General features: G+C 45.2%; 1 protein-coding gene and 1 long non-coding RNA gene across 2 annotated transcripts in view; one reads left to right on the top strand and one right to left on the bottom strand.

Annotated features, from left to right (window-relative positions):
* LOC149325529 (thiol S-methyltransferase TMT1B-like) overlaps positions 1 to 18,474 on the top strand; it is an 80,350-nt gene that overhangs the window by 55,669 nt on the left and 6,207 nt on the right. Inside the window, exon 3 of the mRNA XM_089563762.1 lies at positions 4,276 to 4,425. Coding sequence (XP_089419888.1) covers positions 4,276 to 4,425 — 150 coding nt within the window. The remainder of the gene's footprint in view (positions 1 to 4,275; positions 4,426 to 18,474) is intronic.
* On the bottom strand, positions 10,017 to 17,733 carry LOC149325530 (uncharacterized). Its single transcript, XR_016286216.1, has 3 exons — positions 17,113 to 17,733; positions 15,745 to 15,852; positions 10,017 to 10,143 (listed from the first exon to the last, which is right to left on the bottom strand). It is a non-coding gene; the product is annotated as an uncharacterized LOC149325530 (long non-coding RNA).

Raw genomic sequence — 18,474 nt, 5'->3', positions numbered from 1 at the left:
ACGTAATGATCGTCATACCCTATAACCCATCTGTACCGATCGTATGGTTTTACCTTTTACGAATTTTTAAAGACCAATTTGTACAGGGTTAAAAAAAAAAAACACGGTATAATGTAGGACCCCGACCTACTCTATACAGGTTGTTGCAGCTAAATGTGCAAATATTCGCACTTCGTGCACCGTGGACAGACGCAGGAGTGCTGGGAAAAGCAGCTTTCGTTCATCTCGTTCAAAACCAGCCAAAAACACAACGAAACGGGACAGTAGCTCGACTCTCAACTGAAATTTTATTGAATAAAAGAGGCGAAAGAAGACTCGCACAAAGATGCGCGCGCACGTGATCGAGAGCTAGTGAAAAGATCGACAACAAACGACACTCGCCCTTGTATTAGAACAGCAAATTATTTCCCGTGCAGATTGATCCACGGCCTAGCAGTACACGTGACTTTTGATTGGAGATGCAGTATGCCTTGACTATGTCTCTACAGATTTGTTGATCACTTCCATACGCCACTGCAGTCTCATGGAATTCAGGTGTGCAAACTGACGGGCCATCTTCCAATTGACATCCACGAGTTAGTTAGAAAAGCCAGATAGAACTGGCGTTGCATAGCCAATCCAGCGAATGTGAACCGGAAGATGACCCGTCTGTTTGCACGCCTGAGTTCCGTGAGACTGCAGTTGTGTATGGAAGTGGTAAGCAATATGTAGAGACATAGTTGAGGCGCACTGCATCTCTAAGAAAAAGCCACGTGTACAGCTAAGCCGTCGGAGCATCTTTACGGAAGGAATTCGCTTTTTAGGCTACGCACTATAGTGCAACGGGGGCTGTCGTGTGGTGTCCGCCCTTTCACTGGTTTCTGTTCATGCACACGTGCATCTTTGCCGGATTCTGGCCTCTTTCATTCGATAAAATTCGTTGATAGCCCAGCCTATTCCTGAGTTCCTGATAGCCGAACATGGGATAGATTCCTGATAGCCGAGCAGATATTCCTGAGTTGCGTCTTTTGGCTGGCTCTGAGATGAATCAGTAGCAACTCGCCCAGTCGTCACCCTTGATGAGGTTGCGTATTTGTCTCGGCTATTGTTAAACATGAAACGTGGATTCAGCCATAACAGTATGACTCTTGTGGCGGCAGACATGCAAGACATGCTGTGAATGTTTTCATAGCAGCTTAACACTAACTTTAATTTTGTTGAAGATGTGAAAAGCGCACTATTAAAATAATTTCATCAGTGCGCAGAGAAGAGTATTGCGCCGCAAGGCGGCGCAGCTCCCTATTCAGAAGCAAAATCCAAATTTTCGACCAAACACTAGTCGGACCAAATAATAAACGTAACCTTCCCGGGATTCCTGCGGTAGATGAGGTGCTTATTAAGAAACTGGCATAGACGGCGGTGGCAGTTTTCCCTCTAGGCAATAATGAAGCCCTATGGATGCAGCATAATGAATCCAACAGAACGAAGCACCCGCAGTCATCGCAAAACCACATCTGCTACCAAAGGCGTGTCCATACAATGCTGTTTTGGCCACTGTGTTCATTAAGTCTGGGCACGTTTCAGTATGCCAACATTGCGACGCGGATAAGCATATTTGCGCGAAAAGTTTTAAATCTCGCGGGCTTAATTTTAAGTTCGAACAAAGAAGCCACGTCACTGCTACTTTGCAGAAAGGAACAGAAATGAGCGCTTCTCAGCTTTATTTTAAAAGGAATATAAAGCTCGAACAGAGACGGTGGACGAAGAAGAGGTACACAACACTTTCACTACAACTTTTACATTGTATATAACGCGGTGAACACAAGGACATCAATATTAGTTGATTTGCCTTTGTTAGTTACGGAGTTGTGTGCTTTTAGAAAAATTGCTGACAAGAGCAGGACCGCAATCTTTAATCTCGCGAACTAGTCAAGCCTTTGTAAAGCACATGGTTGTTTCTTTAAATCTTGACACAAGTTAATTGAAGCGCTCTCTATAAGAACATATCCTGATCTCCTTGTCAGTGTACAGAAAGCATAAACATAACATTCTGTTTAATATTTTTAGCAAGTACACAATCCTGTCGGGAAACACCCGGTGTAAATGCAAGAAAAAAGCCTCTGCGGTGGCTCCGTGTTTATGGTGCTCGGCTGCTGACCCGAGAGACGCGGGTTCGATTTCGACCACGGCGGTCACATCTGGACAGAGGCAAAATTCTAGAGGCCCGTGTACTGTGATATGTCAGCGCACGTTAAAAAACCCTAGGTGGTGGAAATTATCCAGAGCCCTCCACTACCGCGTCCCTCATAGCCTAAGTCTATTTATATTCCGAAAAATAAATTCGCTAGCCTTTCAAAATTTTGAAGAAGGCATTCGTTTCAACTTCCCCTTTAGCCGCTCTGTATTGCGTTCAGCTAGAATTTTATTTTCTTCCGAAAATTTTCTTAATCGCTTACTTGCGTATTTCAGCCTGTGCCGAGTATTTTGCCCTTTTCCTTGCCACCTGCATTTACTTGCTAGTCACCGAATTCTCCCGCACACAACGTCAAAATTACACAAAAACCTTGCAGCGTATCGGTGCTCAGTTTGCCCAGAGCGTTCGCTATGAGTCTCGCCTTCTCCCTCAAACGTTTCCAGCGATGGCAATTACATGTCTTTTTTGAACTGCTTTGTCACTTGGAGTACCTTGTAATCTTCTATTCTACTTTGAATAAAATCCTTCTGTAGTGTTCCTATAGAGCGTTATCCAACTTTTGGACCCGATTTTGCCGTTAGTCCTTGTCCTCTTGCATTGACATTCGTTCTGATACACATGTTGCCGCTCGAAGCTGGTTACGTTTGGTACCACCCTTTTCCCTTTGTGCGCTGTGTATCATTCTCATACTATTGGCCCTGCAGCTGGCTGGAATTCTATGTGATGTTTATTGTTAAAGTCCGAATTAGTGTCGCTGATTCTGCGTTTGTAACCGTCGTTAAAAGCTTACGCTAACTATTCCAATATAAACGGTTAAACTGGAAGCTTCATTTTTTTGTGAACAAACGTTTGCCATTTATTATGACTAGTCAGATATGTACGATGTGTTAGTGGTCTAACGTATAGGTTTATTGAGGAGGTGACTAAATGAAAGCTATATGACGGAAGGCAGAAAGTCATAAGTATTCTGTTGATATTCGTTAAAAAATCCACCCGACATGAAGAGACTGATAGAAAGAACATTGAAAGTATCGCTAACGCCAAGCTGACCCTGTATTCACAAATTTTCAAGCAGGCTAGCTACAGCGAAATGAAAAAGAAAAAAATGCCTTTTTTTCTCAGAGATAAAGGCGAAACCTTCCAGGAGCTGATTTGGCCACGAAAACCTGTGAACCTCTTAAAGGGGAGAAAGCGAGAAACGCATGTATACGCACGCGCTCGTGCACTCACATACCACATACGCACCGGCTGGTGCGCTGAAGACACTGCCACGCGAACAAGAGGCGCTTATTGCGATTTTGAAGATCTATACGGAGAGATATTCATTTGTTGGCAGCTTGATGGCTAGCTTATCTGCAGGATTTTTAATTAAGAAACTAAGCAGAACGCGCGCTCAACTGCGAAGCGATTGGAAATTGAAGCTTAGAAAAGGGTGTCACTCATTCGCATCTCTTTTAAGAGTATTGGTGAAGCAGAGGAATAGGGCGCCAGCAATGAATACGTGACTTGCGAGCTAAAAAAACATTTGCACACTACACGCTTCCGAAGAACTGACAGGATATGCGCCCGCGCCATGCTGAAGTTTAAAACGCGCGCTGGCAACTCGCATCATACCGACCATCTTGCAACCAAACCCGTTCTTACCAACAAGGCGAACTTCTCTATCAGTTGCGCTGTCTGCATTGTGATCTTTTATGAGATCTACAGTGAAGAAGTCGCAGTTCTTGAAAATTCTGCCTGTGACGAGGTCGAATAGGTAGTAACTGGCCGAAGAGAGCCCTTACAAGGAACGCGAATTGTTTAAGTATACATGGGTAAAGTAAACTTCGTTCTGTTTGTCGAATGCGAATAATGGGAAGGTTCTAGTGAACTATTCAGTATAGAATTCATGCCACTATTTTCTCCAGAAGAGATAAAATATGCCGACGAAATTCTGGCGCTAGCTTGTCGCAAGAGTTCACGAAGCAGGTAGCATATACATGGACAGCGCCTGTCCTGTGTCTTTCTAACTCTGGTTCCTCACCTTTTTGCGTTGTGTTGTCACCATGAATCTTTACCAACTAGCCCAGTTGAACGTCTTGCTAAGCTCCTTCTGTTTCCAGGTGAAGCTGGAGCGCTCTTATTGCAGATTCGGGGAAGACATGCATATGCTGCCCGACGGCCACTTCGACGTGGTGCTCCTCACCTACGTGCTGTGCTCCGCGAAGGACTGCCCGAAGGTGGTTAGCGAATGCAAGCGAGTCCTGAGAAAGGTGAGATATCCTCGTCTGTAATTTACACAAAAGCTAAACAACTTGAACGAATCGAAGTCATGGCTTCTACCGTTCATTTATCTCTGCTAGCCTCTATCGATTTCTCAAAATGCAACAATGCTCACCCATAGGAGTACTCATTAAAGAATAATAATGTTACCTGAGTGCCAACAACTGTTTATTATTCAGTTGAAGTTCTGCCATTGCACGAACAAGGATATTGAGTCTCAAGAGTACAATATCCACGCGCGTGTAGCATAGAATTTCGCTAAGTAATATGCACTTCGCTACATTCGAGTACCGTTACTTCCCTCGCATCTAAATACACTGCTCTTGAATAAATAAGCCACACTTGCGGACGAAAACCGTCTTCGCATTTGTTTGTTATGTTATTAGGTGATCGAAATGATCTTAGGGCTAGTTATGTTAAGATTTAAAAAAATACAGAAACAGCACCTTTAAAAATTTATTTATTCTGTCAATTAACAACATGTTTTCTTTGCTCTCGCTTTAATATCACATGCTCAAGGAAAACTTGAACATGCTAAGATATCAAGCAAAAGTGTCCTTAACATTGGCGCAACAGAGTTGGCGAAATTGTGCTGAGAAGAAATGCTGACTTGGCATCGCTTGAGAGCCATGCTTTGAAAATCATGCTTGTATACCTATGGTATGTGCTGCGCACCGCTGCCCCTGCTTCAGGTGCCGAGACCTCGTCAGGCTAATTGGCCATTTTGCCCGGGCTCCCTCTTTCTGTTGAAAAAGAAAGAAAATAAAATTCAATTTCCATTTAAAAAAAAACAGAGGTAATTGTCCTCGAGGAAGGTTGACGTAAAGTTGCAGATGTAAGTAAACAGAGCACGCTATTCCCTTGAAAGTTTAATGGCACAGATGAGCAACTTATTGACACGCTCAAGTCACTGTATATTGCTCCCCATGGGGCCGCTAAATATGACGACTATAAGGGACAACCAAATGAGGAGTTGGATGCCCCCATATTAAGAGCCGAGGTCAGAATGGAACTGCTGAAGCTAAAACGAAGGTCAGCCCCGGGGCTCGACAGAGTAGAAAACAGAATGTTGAGAAATCTGGATGAAGAATCAATAAATAGCCTCACTAGGTATCTCAACCAAGTGTGGAAAGCAGGCGCTGTCCCCGAAGAGTGGAAGAAGGCCAAGATCACGCTTATACACAAGCAGGGCAAACCTCCGAGCTTGGAGAACCTTAGGCCGATCTCACTAACATCATGTGTAGGGCAACTGCTTGAGAAGGTCATTCTGACCAGACTGACCAAATACATGGAGGATAACGGCCTCTGGCCAGATGAAATGGTCGGATTTAGGCCTGGGCTCACCACCCAAGATACAATGCTAAGACTCTATGGAGATATAGTAGATCAGCTGGACCTCGGCAACCTGAAGGCGATCTTAGGTATAGATCTTAAGAAAGCCTTTGACAATGTCAGCCATGACGCCATCCTTGATGGGCTAAATGAGATAGCTGTAGGAAAAAACACCTATAACTACATCCGATCGTTCCTAAGGGACAGGACTGCTATCATTACCTTTCAGGGCATCACATCCGATGAGTTCCCCATGGGATGCAGAGGAACCCCACAAGGGGCTGTCCTCTCCCCATTTCTCTTTAATCTGGAAATGAGGGACCTTCCCGCAAGCTTAGAGAGATAGAAGGCTTAAACATCAGCCTCTACGCGGATGATGTAAATGTCTGGCTGAACAAAGGAGGCGAATCAGAAATGAAAGAAAAGCTACAGAAGGCAGCGGATATCATTAACGAGCATGCGAAATGCGTGGGTCTCAGCTGCTCTCCGCAAAAGTCTGAGCTATTTGTAGCAATGAGCAAGCGCAGTCAAAGGATACCGGCAATCGAGGTTACACTTGAAAATAGAACGATACCAATTGTCGAGGAAATAAGAATCCTAGGCATGTATATTAACAGAAAAGGGAAAAACAAAAGTACGCTAGACAAGCTCAAAGCGCAAGCTGAACTTGTCGTCAGAGCCTTCAGAAAGGTATCTAGAAGGGGGGAAGGACTCTCAGAGTCCAGCAAACTAAGACTCACGCAGGCCTTCATCGTTAGCAGGATATGCTACGCAACCCCATTCCTGAAAATAAACAAAACCGAAGAAAAGGCATTAGACACAATCATCAGAAAATGTGTCAAACGAGCGCTAGGGCTGCCCATTTCCACGTCCAATGATATACTGGAGAAAATGGGCCTGCATAACAATTGGAGAGAACTGACTGAAGCGGTTAGAACATCGCAAATCGAAAGGCTAACATCCACACCCGCAGGAAGGAAATACCTACAGCTAGCGAAATGGGCAACCGTAGATAGCACAGTGAACACCAGAACAGATCTGGGAAGAGAAATAAGAGAGCATCTTATTATCGCTCCCATACCTAGAAACATGCATCCCATCCACGACAAAGGCAGAAGGAAAAGCAGGGTCGCACAGCTGACTGCTAAGCTAGGCAAGATGCCACAGGGAACCGTGGCCTACACTGATGCCGCGGTAGGCACGCTAGGAGACACCGTCTCCGTAGCCGTCGGGGACTCAGGCAGAACGTTACGCGTTGTAAGACACCTTGACTTAAAACCCCTTGTGGCGGAGGAGGTTGCAATAGCGATCGCTCTAACTCAGCCAGGTACCAAATACGTAGTAAGCGACTGCAAAGCCGCAATTAGAAATTACAGCAAGGGACGCATCCACGAAATGGCGGCTAAATATCTAAAAGACTTTATCCCAGCCCACAATATTCTAATTATCTGGACCCCAGCCCACTCGGGTCTGGTTGGAAACGAGGCCGCCCACAGGCTCGCCCGCTCCTCTTTACCTCGGGGAGCCGTGGACACCTCATACGAATTCAGCACTAAAGAGGAAACCAATACCTTTAATAGCATCACAGACATTCAGAAAAAGAACAAAAGGATCTATCCTCCTCCGGATAGATCGCTTAGCTCGGCTGAGGCCTATGACTGGAGAAGACTCCAAGCTAGAAACTTCGCATCCCCGCTCTGGAGGAGCTGGACAGGAGGTGACACGAGGGAGGATGCGGAGGTGTGCGAGTTCTGCGGGCATACCGCTACACTCGAACACATACTATGGAGATGCCCCAGTGCCCCAGGATATGGCAGAATCAATAATGCAGAGGAATGGGAGACCATACTCAGAAGTGCCGACCTTAGCATACAACGATACGCTACCCGCCTGGCAGCAGAAGCTGCGCGACTATACCGTTGCTAGTCTTCCAGCTGCGACGCTGCACCTCCCCGGACGCCTGCGTGCGGACCAGGAGGGGCACGGGTCTTCTTCTGGCGGAAATAAAGTTTCTTCACTCACTCACTCACTCCCTTGAAAGTGCAATCAAGCCTTCCCTACTGGAAATGATGAAAGGTTGTTTTTCCATCACAGAGCGCACTGGTGTCCTCTAAGTGCCGGAGCGTAAAATAGTTGCCAGTTTAATTTAGACAACGTGTGAAAAATGATCGAAGGCAATAGGGTTCTCCGCTTACTTTTGTCCACACCTGTACACAATGTGACCTACACTGGTCTTGATATTAAAAACGTAACCTCCATGTCACCGCCTTTTTGCTTCCTGGCCGTCGCGTTGTTTAATTTTATTTACCTACTGACGACGTGTTCGCTTGGCATTGCAGGGGTGAAAGGTGATTATGGCGGAAATGCTATACGATGAATCGGAACTTTGATTAGGTAGTAAGCTCGGCCATGGACGCAGCTACGTGGCGTGCCGAGGAGCCGGGTATAATGCTTTTTTCCCCAACCAGGTGCCTTACTTTGATACCGTTGCTATTAAAAGAAGGATGCTCAATGCCGACTATACAGTGAATTCCCGCATTTAACGCGGGCACGAAATTTAGGCCCTTGCAAGCGATACCTGTGTGTGGCCCGCGGCGCAAGCGGCCATTTCTTTTTACTCGGAACATTTGCTTTGAAACTGAAAGTTTCAGCGGCCCCCTAAATTCAGCAGGGCATTATGATGCAGTGCAAAACGTTAACCTTCCTGCTTACAAAGCAGTCTAGTTATCAAGCGTCCCAATTTTTAGCGGCATCCGGACAAGTTTAAGTAACATTATTTACGGTGCATTACACATATACAATTATAATTTTACAATTTGCATAATTTATTTATTCACTCATATTACAAGCGAGATTCTAACCATGGAACGCAGTGCATGTTGCAAGTACTTTAATGACTGCACACAGAAAATAAAATGCCACAATCCGGCATTTCGAGGTGGTTGTTATTGATGTTTTTCGAGCCGGACAGCTGGGCGAATAAATGAAACGGATTCGCATGCATCTTTCATGCGCTATGTCACGCATCAGTTCCAGTGACATTTTCTAACATTTACCTCTAACATTTTCCACTAAAAATGTTAGAGATACATGTACAGTGCGATGTCAGTGCACGTTAAAGAACCTCCCGGGGTAGAAATTATCTGTGCCCTTCACTATGGCGTCCCCATAGCCTGAGCCACTTTGGGTCTTTAAACTTCATAAAACCAACCATTATAATTTGTAGGGGCCAGTAAAGCATATCTGGACATTCTCAGTGTCTTATATTGTGAAACCAAAGGCTTATTCAAATGCTCAGCTTGTATAAGCCATGATACGTTGTCGCTTCTGATTAGTTGAGGAAGCCCGCCAGCGTCGAAACATCTGTTTTGCGCAATGACTGGCGTACTTGAGGCGGTTATCGTGGATGGCTAGGCCTGGGTTAAATGAACAGTAAAGGCAATACACCTGTGCCCTATGCAGGTGTTACGCAAAGAGTGCATCTAAATATCAGAGAACATGAAGGTGAAGAAAGAGCGGGCATTATACTGGTTCGCGATGTTAATGCTTCGGTTTACTGCCCAAACATACCCTATATATCTAACAGATTACTGCGCATATTTAACAAATTCTGACTTTGCAAAATACGCATGAGCGCGCACATAGACTCACACGCACAGAGGCAGAAAGAAACAATGAAATTAAATACAGCAATTTTCCGGTTGTAATTCATAACTTCCCTATTGAAAATACTGAACGTGGATTCTGCGTGCCTATCTTTGCGTGTTTATTGCCACGCACATTGTGACGATTGAGCGAGGTCGCAGAACGCGAGACATATTTCACACAATTTGCGCAAGCCGAGCAAGCTCGCAAATGCGACACATCTGTCACATAAAGTGCGCAAGCCGCGTAAGGCTCGTACAGCAGGAGACATCCTCGCGTGATATGCGCAAGCCGGGTGGGGCTTCCAGAATGTCCGAGAGCCAAGGGTGAGTCCCAGAATGTTCAAGAGCCTTGTCTGGCTCACAGAGCACTAGACAGTGTCAAATGGAGTTACCATCATGATACCGATAATACCTTGCATGGCTGCAAGGCTCCTACATCACTGCTCAACACGTTACGCCAATGCCCTACCTAAAGGCCTCCTCACCTGTCTGTCACTGCCTCATTCAGCATGCATGTTGTGAGATAACAAGCTTTGCAGCAATGGTGCTTCGTGGGATGACTCTCATGTGTGTAGCATGCTTGCAAAAGGACATAGATAAGGTCACCTTAACTGGCTTTATTAATGCCACATCCCTCATGACGGGTGCCACACAGTGGCTAAACAATTTCTTCAGCTTCTCCAAGTCCAGCAGGTTGGCGTCTTGATCCAGGTTCTCACTATGCAGCACCTGCAAAAAGGTAGCAGTATATGCAAAAAAATTCAGTTAATTTGTTTTCTCGAAATTCCAGAAAAGGGCACAAGTAGTTCTTCCATTAATGAACTAATGATGATTTCGAAAAGTATCAGGTTTGAAATACAGACATTGGAAAACCCGACTCAAGCACGCAGGCTGCTCAGCATCAAACCTGCACAAAATCTAATAACCGTGTCACACAGGCATTTTGAAGGCTTTCAAATGGCCATCAACTCAGTGGCACTTGAATGCAGCTAAATGGGCATTTCCAATAGCCACAGAGTCCCTAGAACAGTGTGGACATATATCAAGATTTTGAAGGCTTTTCAGTGGTAGAAATTTGCACTCAGACATGGAGCACTCACAACTTACACTAAGGAATAAAATCAAAGCAATTTAATCGCTGAAAGAATACTCAACATGAAATGTACAACTTATTTCACTGAAAAAAAAGAAGGCTGGCCACAAAACACTGCAGCAAGCGTATTATCACTGTTGCCAATAGCACAAAAACAATGAATACCACCTTTTCAAAACTGCGTGAGTGCTACAACAGCTTCCCAGCAAAATTATCAACTGTGACAGTGGCTCCACAGCAGTTTGGTGCGAGATGATGAAATATCTCTACGGCGATCAAGTATTCTGTGTAGCAGCGGCATAACTCCCGAGTTGAAGTGCAAATCTCAAAGCTCAATCTCCCACCTTAACTGTTATCTTTAAATACATATTTAAATTCATTGCAGCATGCTGCAGAAGTATGTGGTCAGATCATTCGAGAGGATACCTGCAAGCTATCTCAGGAGACGAAAGATCTGATGAAGAAACGCCAAAGCATCAGGACGTCTAACTTCAGAGATAGAATAGGACTAGGAGAGCTATCGAAGTTAATTATAAGTGCAAGGTAGCCAACATAAGAAAGTTTAACATGGAGAAAACCTAGCATGCTCTAAAGCATGGAGGTAGCCTAAAATCAGTGAAGAGAAAACTAATCACTGGTAAAAACCAGATGTATGCGCTGAAAGACAAAGAGGGCAATGTCATAAGCAATATGGATAAGATAGTTAAAGTAGCCGAAGAGTTCTACACAAATCTCTACAGTAGTGAATGTAATCAGAAGGTTACAGAGAGAGGCAGTAGAGCACAGCAATGGGACACCAGCCAGTAACGAGGGAGGAAGTAAAGAAAGCCTCAGGAGCAATGCAAAGGGGTAAAGCAGCTGGTGAGGATCAGGTAACAGCAGATTTGTTGAAGGATGGAGGAGAGATTATGCTAGAGAAACTAGCCACCCTGCATACGCTTGCCTCGTGACCACGAGCGTATCAGGAGCTTGAAAGAATGCGAACATTATTTTAATTCATAAGAAAGAAGATGTCAAGGACTTGAAGATTTACAGACCGATCAGCTTACTATCCATTGTCTACAAGGTATTTACTAAGGTAATCACTAATAGACTCAGGACAACCTTCGAATTCAATCAATCAAATGATCAGGCAGGCTTTCATAAAGGATACTCAACAAGAGACCACATTCATGCAATCAATCAGGTGATAGAGAAATGGGCAGAATACAACCAACCCCAATATATAGCCTTCATTGACTACCAGACAGCAATTGACTCGGTGGAACCACAGCTGTCATGCAGGCATTGTGGAATCAGGGTGTAGAAGAGTGTTATGTGAAAATATTGGAAGATATTTATAACGACTGCACAGCTACCATAGTTCTCCATAAGGTCAGCAATAAAATTCCAATAAGGCAAGGTGTCAGGCAGGGAGACACGATTTCACCAATGCTATTCACTGCCTGTTTACAGGAGGTATTCCGGGGCCTGAAATGGGAACAGTTGGGGAGAAGAGTTACTGGAGAATACCTAAGTAATTTGAGATTCCCTGATGGCATTGCCTGGCTAAGCCACTCAGGATATGAACTGCAAAGCATGATGAATGAGTTAGACAGGCAGAGCAGAATTGTGGGGCTAGAAATGAACACGTAGAAAACCAAAGTAATGCTCAACAGCCTAGCAAGGGAACAGCAGTTCACAATTGGTAGCGAGGTGCTAGAAGTAGTAAGAGGATATGTATACTTAGTGCAGGTAGTGACCGCTGATCCGGATCATGAGAGGGAAATAACTAGAATAATAAGAACGGGGTGGAGCGCATATGGCAGGTTCTCTCAGATCGTGAAAGCCAGTTGCCAATATCCCCCAAGAGAAAAGTCTAACACAGCTGTATCTTACTGGTACTCACCTATGGGGCAGAAATGTGGAGGCTAACAATGAGGGTTCAGCTTATTTCAAGGACAACGCAGCGAGCTATGGAAAGAAAAATGATAGGTGTAACGTTAAGAGATCGGAAGCGGGCGGAGTGGGTGAGGGAAAAAACGCGGGTTAATGAAATCCTATTTGAAATCAAAAGGAAGAAATGGGCTCGGGCAGGGAATGTAAGGCGCAGGCAAGACAACCGCTGGTCCTTGAGGGTAACAGAGTGGATTCCATGAGAAGGTAAATGTAGCAGGGGGCGGCAGAAAATTAGGTGGGCGGATGAGATTAAGAAGTTTGCGGGGATACGGTGGCCACAATTGGCAGAGGACAGGGTTAATTGGAGAGACATGGGAGAGGTTTTGCCCTGCAGTGCGTGTAGTCAGGCTGCTGCTGCTGCTGCTGATGATGATGATGACAGCCTGAGCACACCTACAAAGTAAAACTGTGAACTCGACCCAGCAGCACTTTACTGTGTTGAAAGAGAACAGGTACAATTGAATTACTGCAATACCTTGTTATCATTAAAAAGTACAGGGCTCTAAGGACTTCCTAATTTACATCGAAACGAATGGTTTACAGTGAACTTTCACGGATTACACTAACAGGCACTGAAAATCCAACACAGCTGCCCAAGAGAATATTAGGCAGCCGCGCTAGCCTTCTTTTGCGCTATGCTACCTGATACCAGATTAAGATTCGAGAGCAATTTGCTCATACTCTAGCACTGAGATACGTTATGCCCCAGACTGATGCAGCTGTCTTACTAAAGGCAGAGAAGCTTTCAGTGTGGGTCATGTGTGCTGCGGCGTGAACACATGCACAGGATCGCCTGCTACCATTCAAGTCCTGTGTACACAAATGCAGGTGCAATAGAAAACCCACATCACAAATTTGGCTAGTCTGGTCGGCCAAGCATGGGCCAGCTGATAGCACAAAGCAGCAGGTGCGACACATACCATCATCATCAGCCTGACTAGGCCCACTGCAAGGCAAAGGACTCACCCATGTCTCCACATTAACCCAGTCCTTTGCTAGGTGTGGCCACCATATCCCCGTACACTTCTTAACCTCATCCGCCCATCTAAGTTTCTGCCGCCCCCTGCTATGCTTGCATTCTTTTGGAATCCACTCCATTACCCTTAAGGACCAGCGGTTATGTTGTCTTCCCATTACAAGCCCCGCCCAGGCCCATTTCTTCCTCTTAATTTCAAGTAGCATGTCATTAACCCGCGTTTGTTCCCTCACCCACTCCGCCCCCTTTTGGTCTCGTAATGTTAGACTTATCATTTTTCTTTCCATAGCACACTTTGCTGTCCTTATTGTTTGGCATGTGTTTTTTTTTTGTAATAAGGCATAAAGTATTATACATGAATTACCACATGGCATCCTCCTATGACCGCTAAATAATTTATAATCAAATTTCTTTCTCCTGCTGTATTTGTTTTGGTTTCGACAGCTGAATGATGGCTGTGACGTCAAAGCGAGGTTATTGGTCACGTGAGGCATGAAAAACTGCAATACAATTGGTACTTCTGGCTCTTAAGGAATGCTGGTGTCAGCGCTGTAGCGAATTAAAATGATGAAGCAGCGATTATAAGTGCAGTTTTACCACGCCTCACGTGACCTATAACCTCTCTTTGATGTCATAGCCATAGTCAAATTGTTCACCGAAACAGGATGGCAGAAAAAGTTGATTATAAATTATTCAGCGGTCTCACGCGAATACCAGATGGTGATTCATGCATAGTAGTGTCTTCCGCAGCATTATAGAGAAGAAAACATGCCACCAAGATTAGGTGTCTATACTCTTTTAAGCTGAACTCTTTTAATTAGCCTCCACATTTCTGTCCCAAAAGTGAGAAACATGCAGGCTAAAGAAAAGATTTCAGCTTAAGTACCAAAGTGGCTCTAATCACACGATGAAGCGGAAAAACTCTCGACACTTGAACAGAGAACAAATAGGAATACCAACAAAATTTTAGATTCTTGTAAGGCTATCAAGCATTTCTGAATATTGTAAACTGCACTTTCACACATACAGTACGCATGTATGCCAAGCTCACATTCAGTAGCCCTGTTTTCCGGCTGTAATTATCACGGTCTGAGCTCAGTTACAGATTTAAAACCAGCCAAAAGATGCAACACAGGAAAAGAGAAGAAAACAGGTTGTACTATCAATTGAATTTTTTGTGAAGGAAAAGAAGGCTCGCATGAAGATGCGCCACACATGACCCACACCAGCGAAAGGCAGGACAACAAATAACTGTCACTGATATACAAGCACGTCATCTAAAAGAGAAAATTCTTTCCGTTGAAGATTGACTAATGGCTTCGCTACTCATACAGCCATTGCCTTGGAGATATGCATCAAATACCTTACAGATTTGTTTACCACTTCTATACACCACTGAAGTGTCACAGAAATCAGGCGTACACACTGATGGGTCATCTTATGATTTACACTCACGACATTGGCACTGTAGTGCCAGATTAGAAGCTGCCTTCCCCCTAACGAGTTAGTGCTCACTCAGGAACACATTAAAGACACCTGCACATATCCCTGAAGTAGTTTCTTGCACAAGCTAGCGGAATGTGATAAACCACTTCCTGCAAGTCCTGAACCTAGTTTTATGGGATACCATACTGCTATCCCGGGTTTTAACAGCAGCGCAAAGGCCATCAACACAATGATTGGCGCAAAAATTACATTTAAAAATTTTCCCGACACTCGATTTGAACTCATGAAGTCTACACAAAGGACTCCATGATAACCGTTCTGAGGTGAATGGCAGTTCAGCCTAGCCTCTGGAATCTGTGCCAAAAAAAACGGAGTCAGCGCATCGCAATTTATTTCCGATATCAGCCAGTGCTGATGACAATTGTATATTTTGCTTTCTCTGGCTTATAAAGCTCCACTTTCAGAAAAAGTGTCGTCTTTGTGGTTAGGATGCGGAACTTCATCATCACAGGTCAACTTCAGCTTGCCATCAGTGTCCTTTTAATGCCTCAAAGTTGAACAATAGCTCCATTCATAGAGGAGGGCTGTGCATAAATTTCGACCACCAAAGATTCTTTAACATGCACTGACATTGCATAACACACGAGCAAATATGCATTTCGCCTTGTCGAAACGAAGCCACCACAATTCAATCCCGCGTCTTTGGGCTCAGTAGCCGAACACCAATGCAGTAGGCCACAGCAGCAGGTGAAAAACAAAAGAGAGCCCTTAATAGGCAACCTAACTTGCAAAAATCAACATAACGAGGGGTCACACAAGTAGCAGTGGACTAGGAAAATAAAAGCTACTTGTGTCGGAAGATGTCTTCAGTGCTTACCTCAAAAGCCTGCTTGCTTGCTGGGCATCCTAGCACCAAGTGAAAGGCTGGCACAGCTATACTGGAGAGCTTGGAAGAGGCATTGCTGGTAAGGCTATGTGGAGCTTGCTGCAAGGTAAAAAGACACATTTAACAGCAGCACAGTGCAAAAAATGGACTAGAATCAAGCATGTAAGGCAAAATGCAAGGCACAAAAAGGAGCCGGTCGCAGAATGGAACACGACTGTTTAACCACATTTCGAAGTGGGCCAGGCAACAAGAAATTCATAACCACGGCAGTCATTCACAAGCTAGCCTCAGACGAGACATCACTTGCATATCGATATCCAGCATCGTTTCTACAATACATGCCACCATTCAAAAGAACAGACCACAGCAGAACGATATTTTCAGTAGAAGGCTGGTTTGCTTCAAATTCTGCATGCGTCCCTCAATTTGAAATCTGGCATGATTAGCACTGATTTCACATTCTCACAGGTATGATGAATTAATAGTGCCAATTGCAGAAAAACCACACTTTTTCCTTTAACATCAAATAAGGTATTGGAGAGGTACCTCAGCATATTTAAGTCAAAGTCAGATTTATTTGCGCCATTGGTTATAATCATGAAACAATTAAGTTTATTCTTCGTACATATTAAAGGCTCAATTACCCTTAAATTTCACTGCAACTTCGGGATTTAGGCCAAATGGAGCTAGGGCACCTGTGTGCATTTTGCAGTTGTTTGTACCATTTCAGCTCCGAGCCAAAGTATGAAAAAGCGAATGCCAAAATAGAGGCGAAAAACTTCAGAGCAATTTGTTTTTATCTCACCGTTCTGCTATTCAAGGCTCGACTACACTGGCTCGGCTATAAGTACGATCGCAGCTGGATCATACGGAGCTTCGTACCTTAAATACACAATTTATAAAAGTACAAGTGAAATACAAGTGAAAGAGGAGGAAGCTCAATCCTAAGGCATACAGCTGAATCGCAGTCTACGTAGTTATACTGCTCGAGCGCTGTTACTTCAATTACAGCGTAACATGCGGCGAGAATGCAAAGCCCGGGCCGAAGATCTATTCGCGGGCACATATTCCATTCTCGGCGAGAGATGAATGGCAGTACGGCGGCAGTACGGCGCCGATATCGTGCACCCCGCGATCGGATCAGCTGTGCATATTTGCATGGCATACTGACCATGACCGTGTGACCACTGACACTACACGCGCATTCATGCCCGTGTGCCGCCAGCAAACAACCTTTCAGCGCTGCGTGCTGCCGCGATAGGCACTGCGTCTTCGCGTCTCTGTACTAGCTGTGTTGACGTGGCCAGTTGTGCGCAAAGGCTTTGAAATAATGAACAGGTTCGAAGAAAATTAACTTACCCCCAAGATGCGAGATGTCACCCGGGTAGTGGTCTCCCACCAGCTGCTCCGCCATGGAGGAAATGAGCCCCGCCGTCAGCATAGCGTTTCCAGTGAAGGCGCGCAAAGGACGACGCGCTATCCGTCGAGCCCGCTGACGCACGCTATAAACACAGGTTTAGCGAATTTCACTGCTGTCGGCACATCACATATCGGAAGAGTGACAAATGCTCATTCCAGCGATGGTTCACGCCCTCGGCACCACAAAGGAGGACCACGACCGACCACGACAAACGTAGCAACGCTGTCCGCCATGCTGTCCCTTCCCAGACGCTGCGTTCGTTGGCTAGCGCTTCGGCCAGTTCCGGCTTCCTTCGGCCCGTTTAGAAAGGCATCGCCTCCAGGCATTCCTCCAGGTCGTCTCTTTCGGGCTCTATGCTTTTGGGCAGTGCGATAGCAAAGGATTAAAACCAAATGAAACTTTCGTTACAAAAATAATTAAGTTCTTGTGCACATATTAGCATTAAAAACTTGAGAAATTTGTGACGCGTGGACGCATGAATATGCGTGTCGGTACATGCGTGCGTGCGTGCGTGCGTGCGTGAGTGGGCATGGTCTAGCGCGTCAAATCCAAAGCCTATCCGACATGCTGCATGGTTTCTGAGATCACCGCTGTGAGCTTCGCTTGTTTTCTCGTGCTGCTGCTGGGCGGTCTTGTGCGCCGCTGTTACTGTGCTGGAATCGCAAAAGAAGAAGGATTACCGGTGTGTGCTGCCGGTGGGCGCGCTCTCATCCAAGAGTAGTAGCAGCTCCCAATTAAGCGATCCGTCGGGGCATATGTGTTATGGTTGTCTGGTCGACAACGATAATGAGGTCAGCAGTGCGGTGCCGTCGTTTGATGAGTCGAACCTTTCGGCCTATTGCTCTGCTAACTTCGTTGCAAAAATGCCTGGCTCATAAGCAGCGACAGTGGCCATTGTTTCTGTGGTGTGTTTCGATTACAAGACGGCGCCCTTCTACAGTGTGGCTTCCTTGGAAACTTAGTCGGCGGTGTGCCTGCAACGCCTGTCGCTGTCAGCTCAAACTGACCGCCTGCGAGCGCTGCCTTCTTTTGCGATGTGAACGGTGACGGGACACTTACTGCCTGTGGCCGGAGCTTATAGCAAAAGCGAAGAGTGTTTTCTGTGAAGGTTTGACGAAGTGCGTGTGTCAGTCTGGACCCTTAGCAAGTCATACGAGATGCGACATGCAAAAGTGGTCCACCAGTCGCTTCAGCAGAAAGGAGTGCGGATGTTTTTTACGTTACTTCAATCTAGAACTGCCCATGCAAATATTTCAACTCGTCTCTTGCCTAAACAGCATAGTAAAGAAGCTAAAGCAACA

This window comes from Amblyomma mixtum, chromosome 10 (assembly GCF_055824585.1).
Source record: "Amblyomma mixtum isolate Tamu chromosome 10, ASM5582458v1, whole genome shotgun sequence".
In the NCBI taxonomy this organism is placed as follows: domain Eukaryota; kingdom Metazoa; phylum Arthropoda; class Arachnida; order Ixodida; family Ixodidae; genus Amblyomma; species Amblyomma mixtum.
Note: the sequence above shows the minus strand (reverse complement) of the source record. Positions and strands in the feature narration are given on the sequence as shown.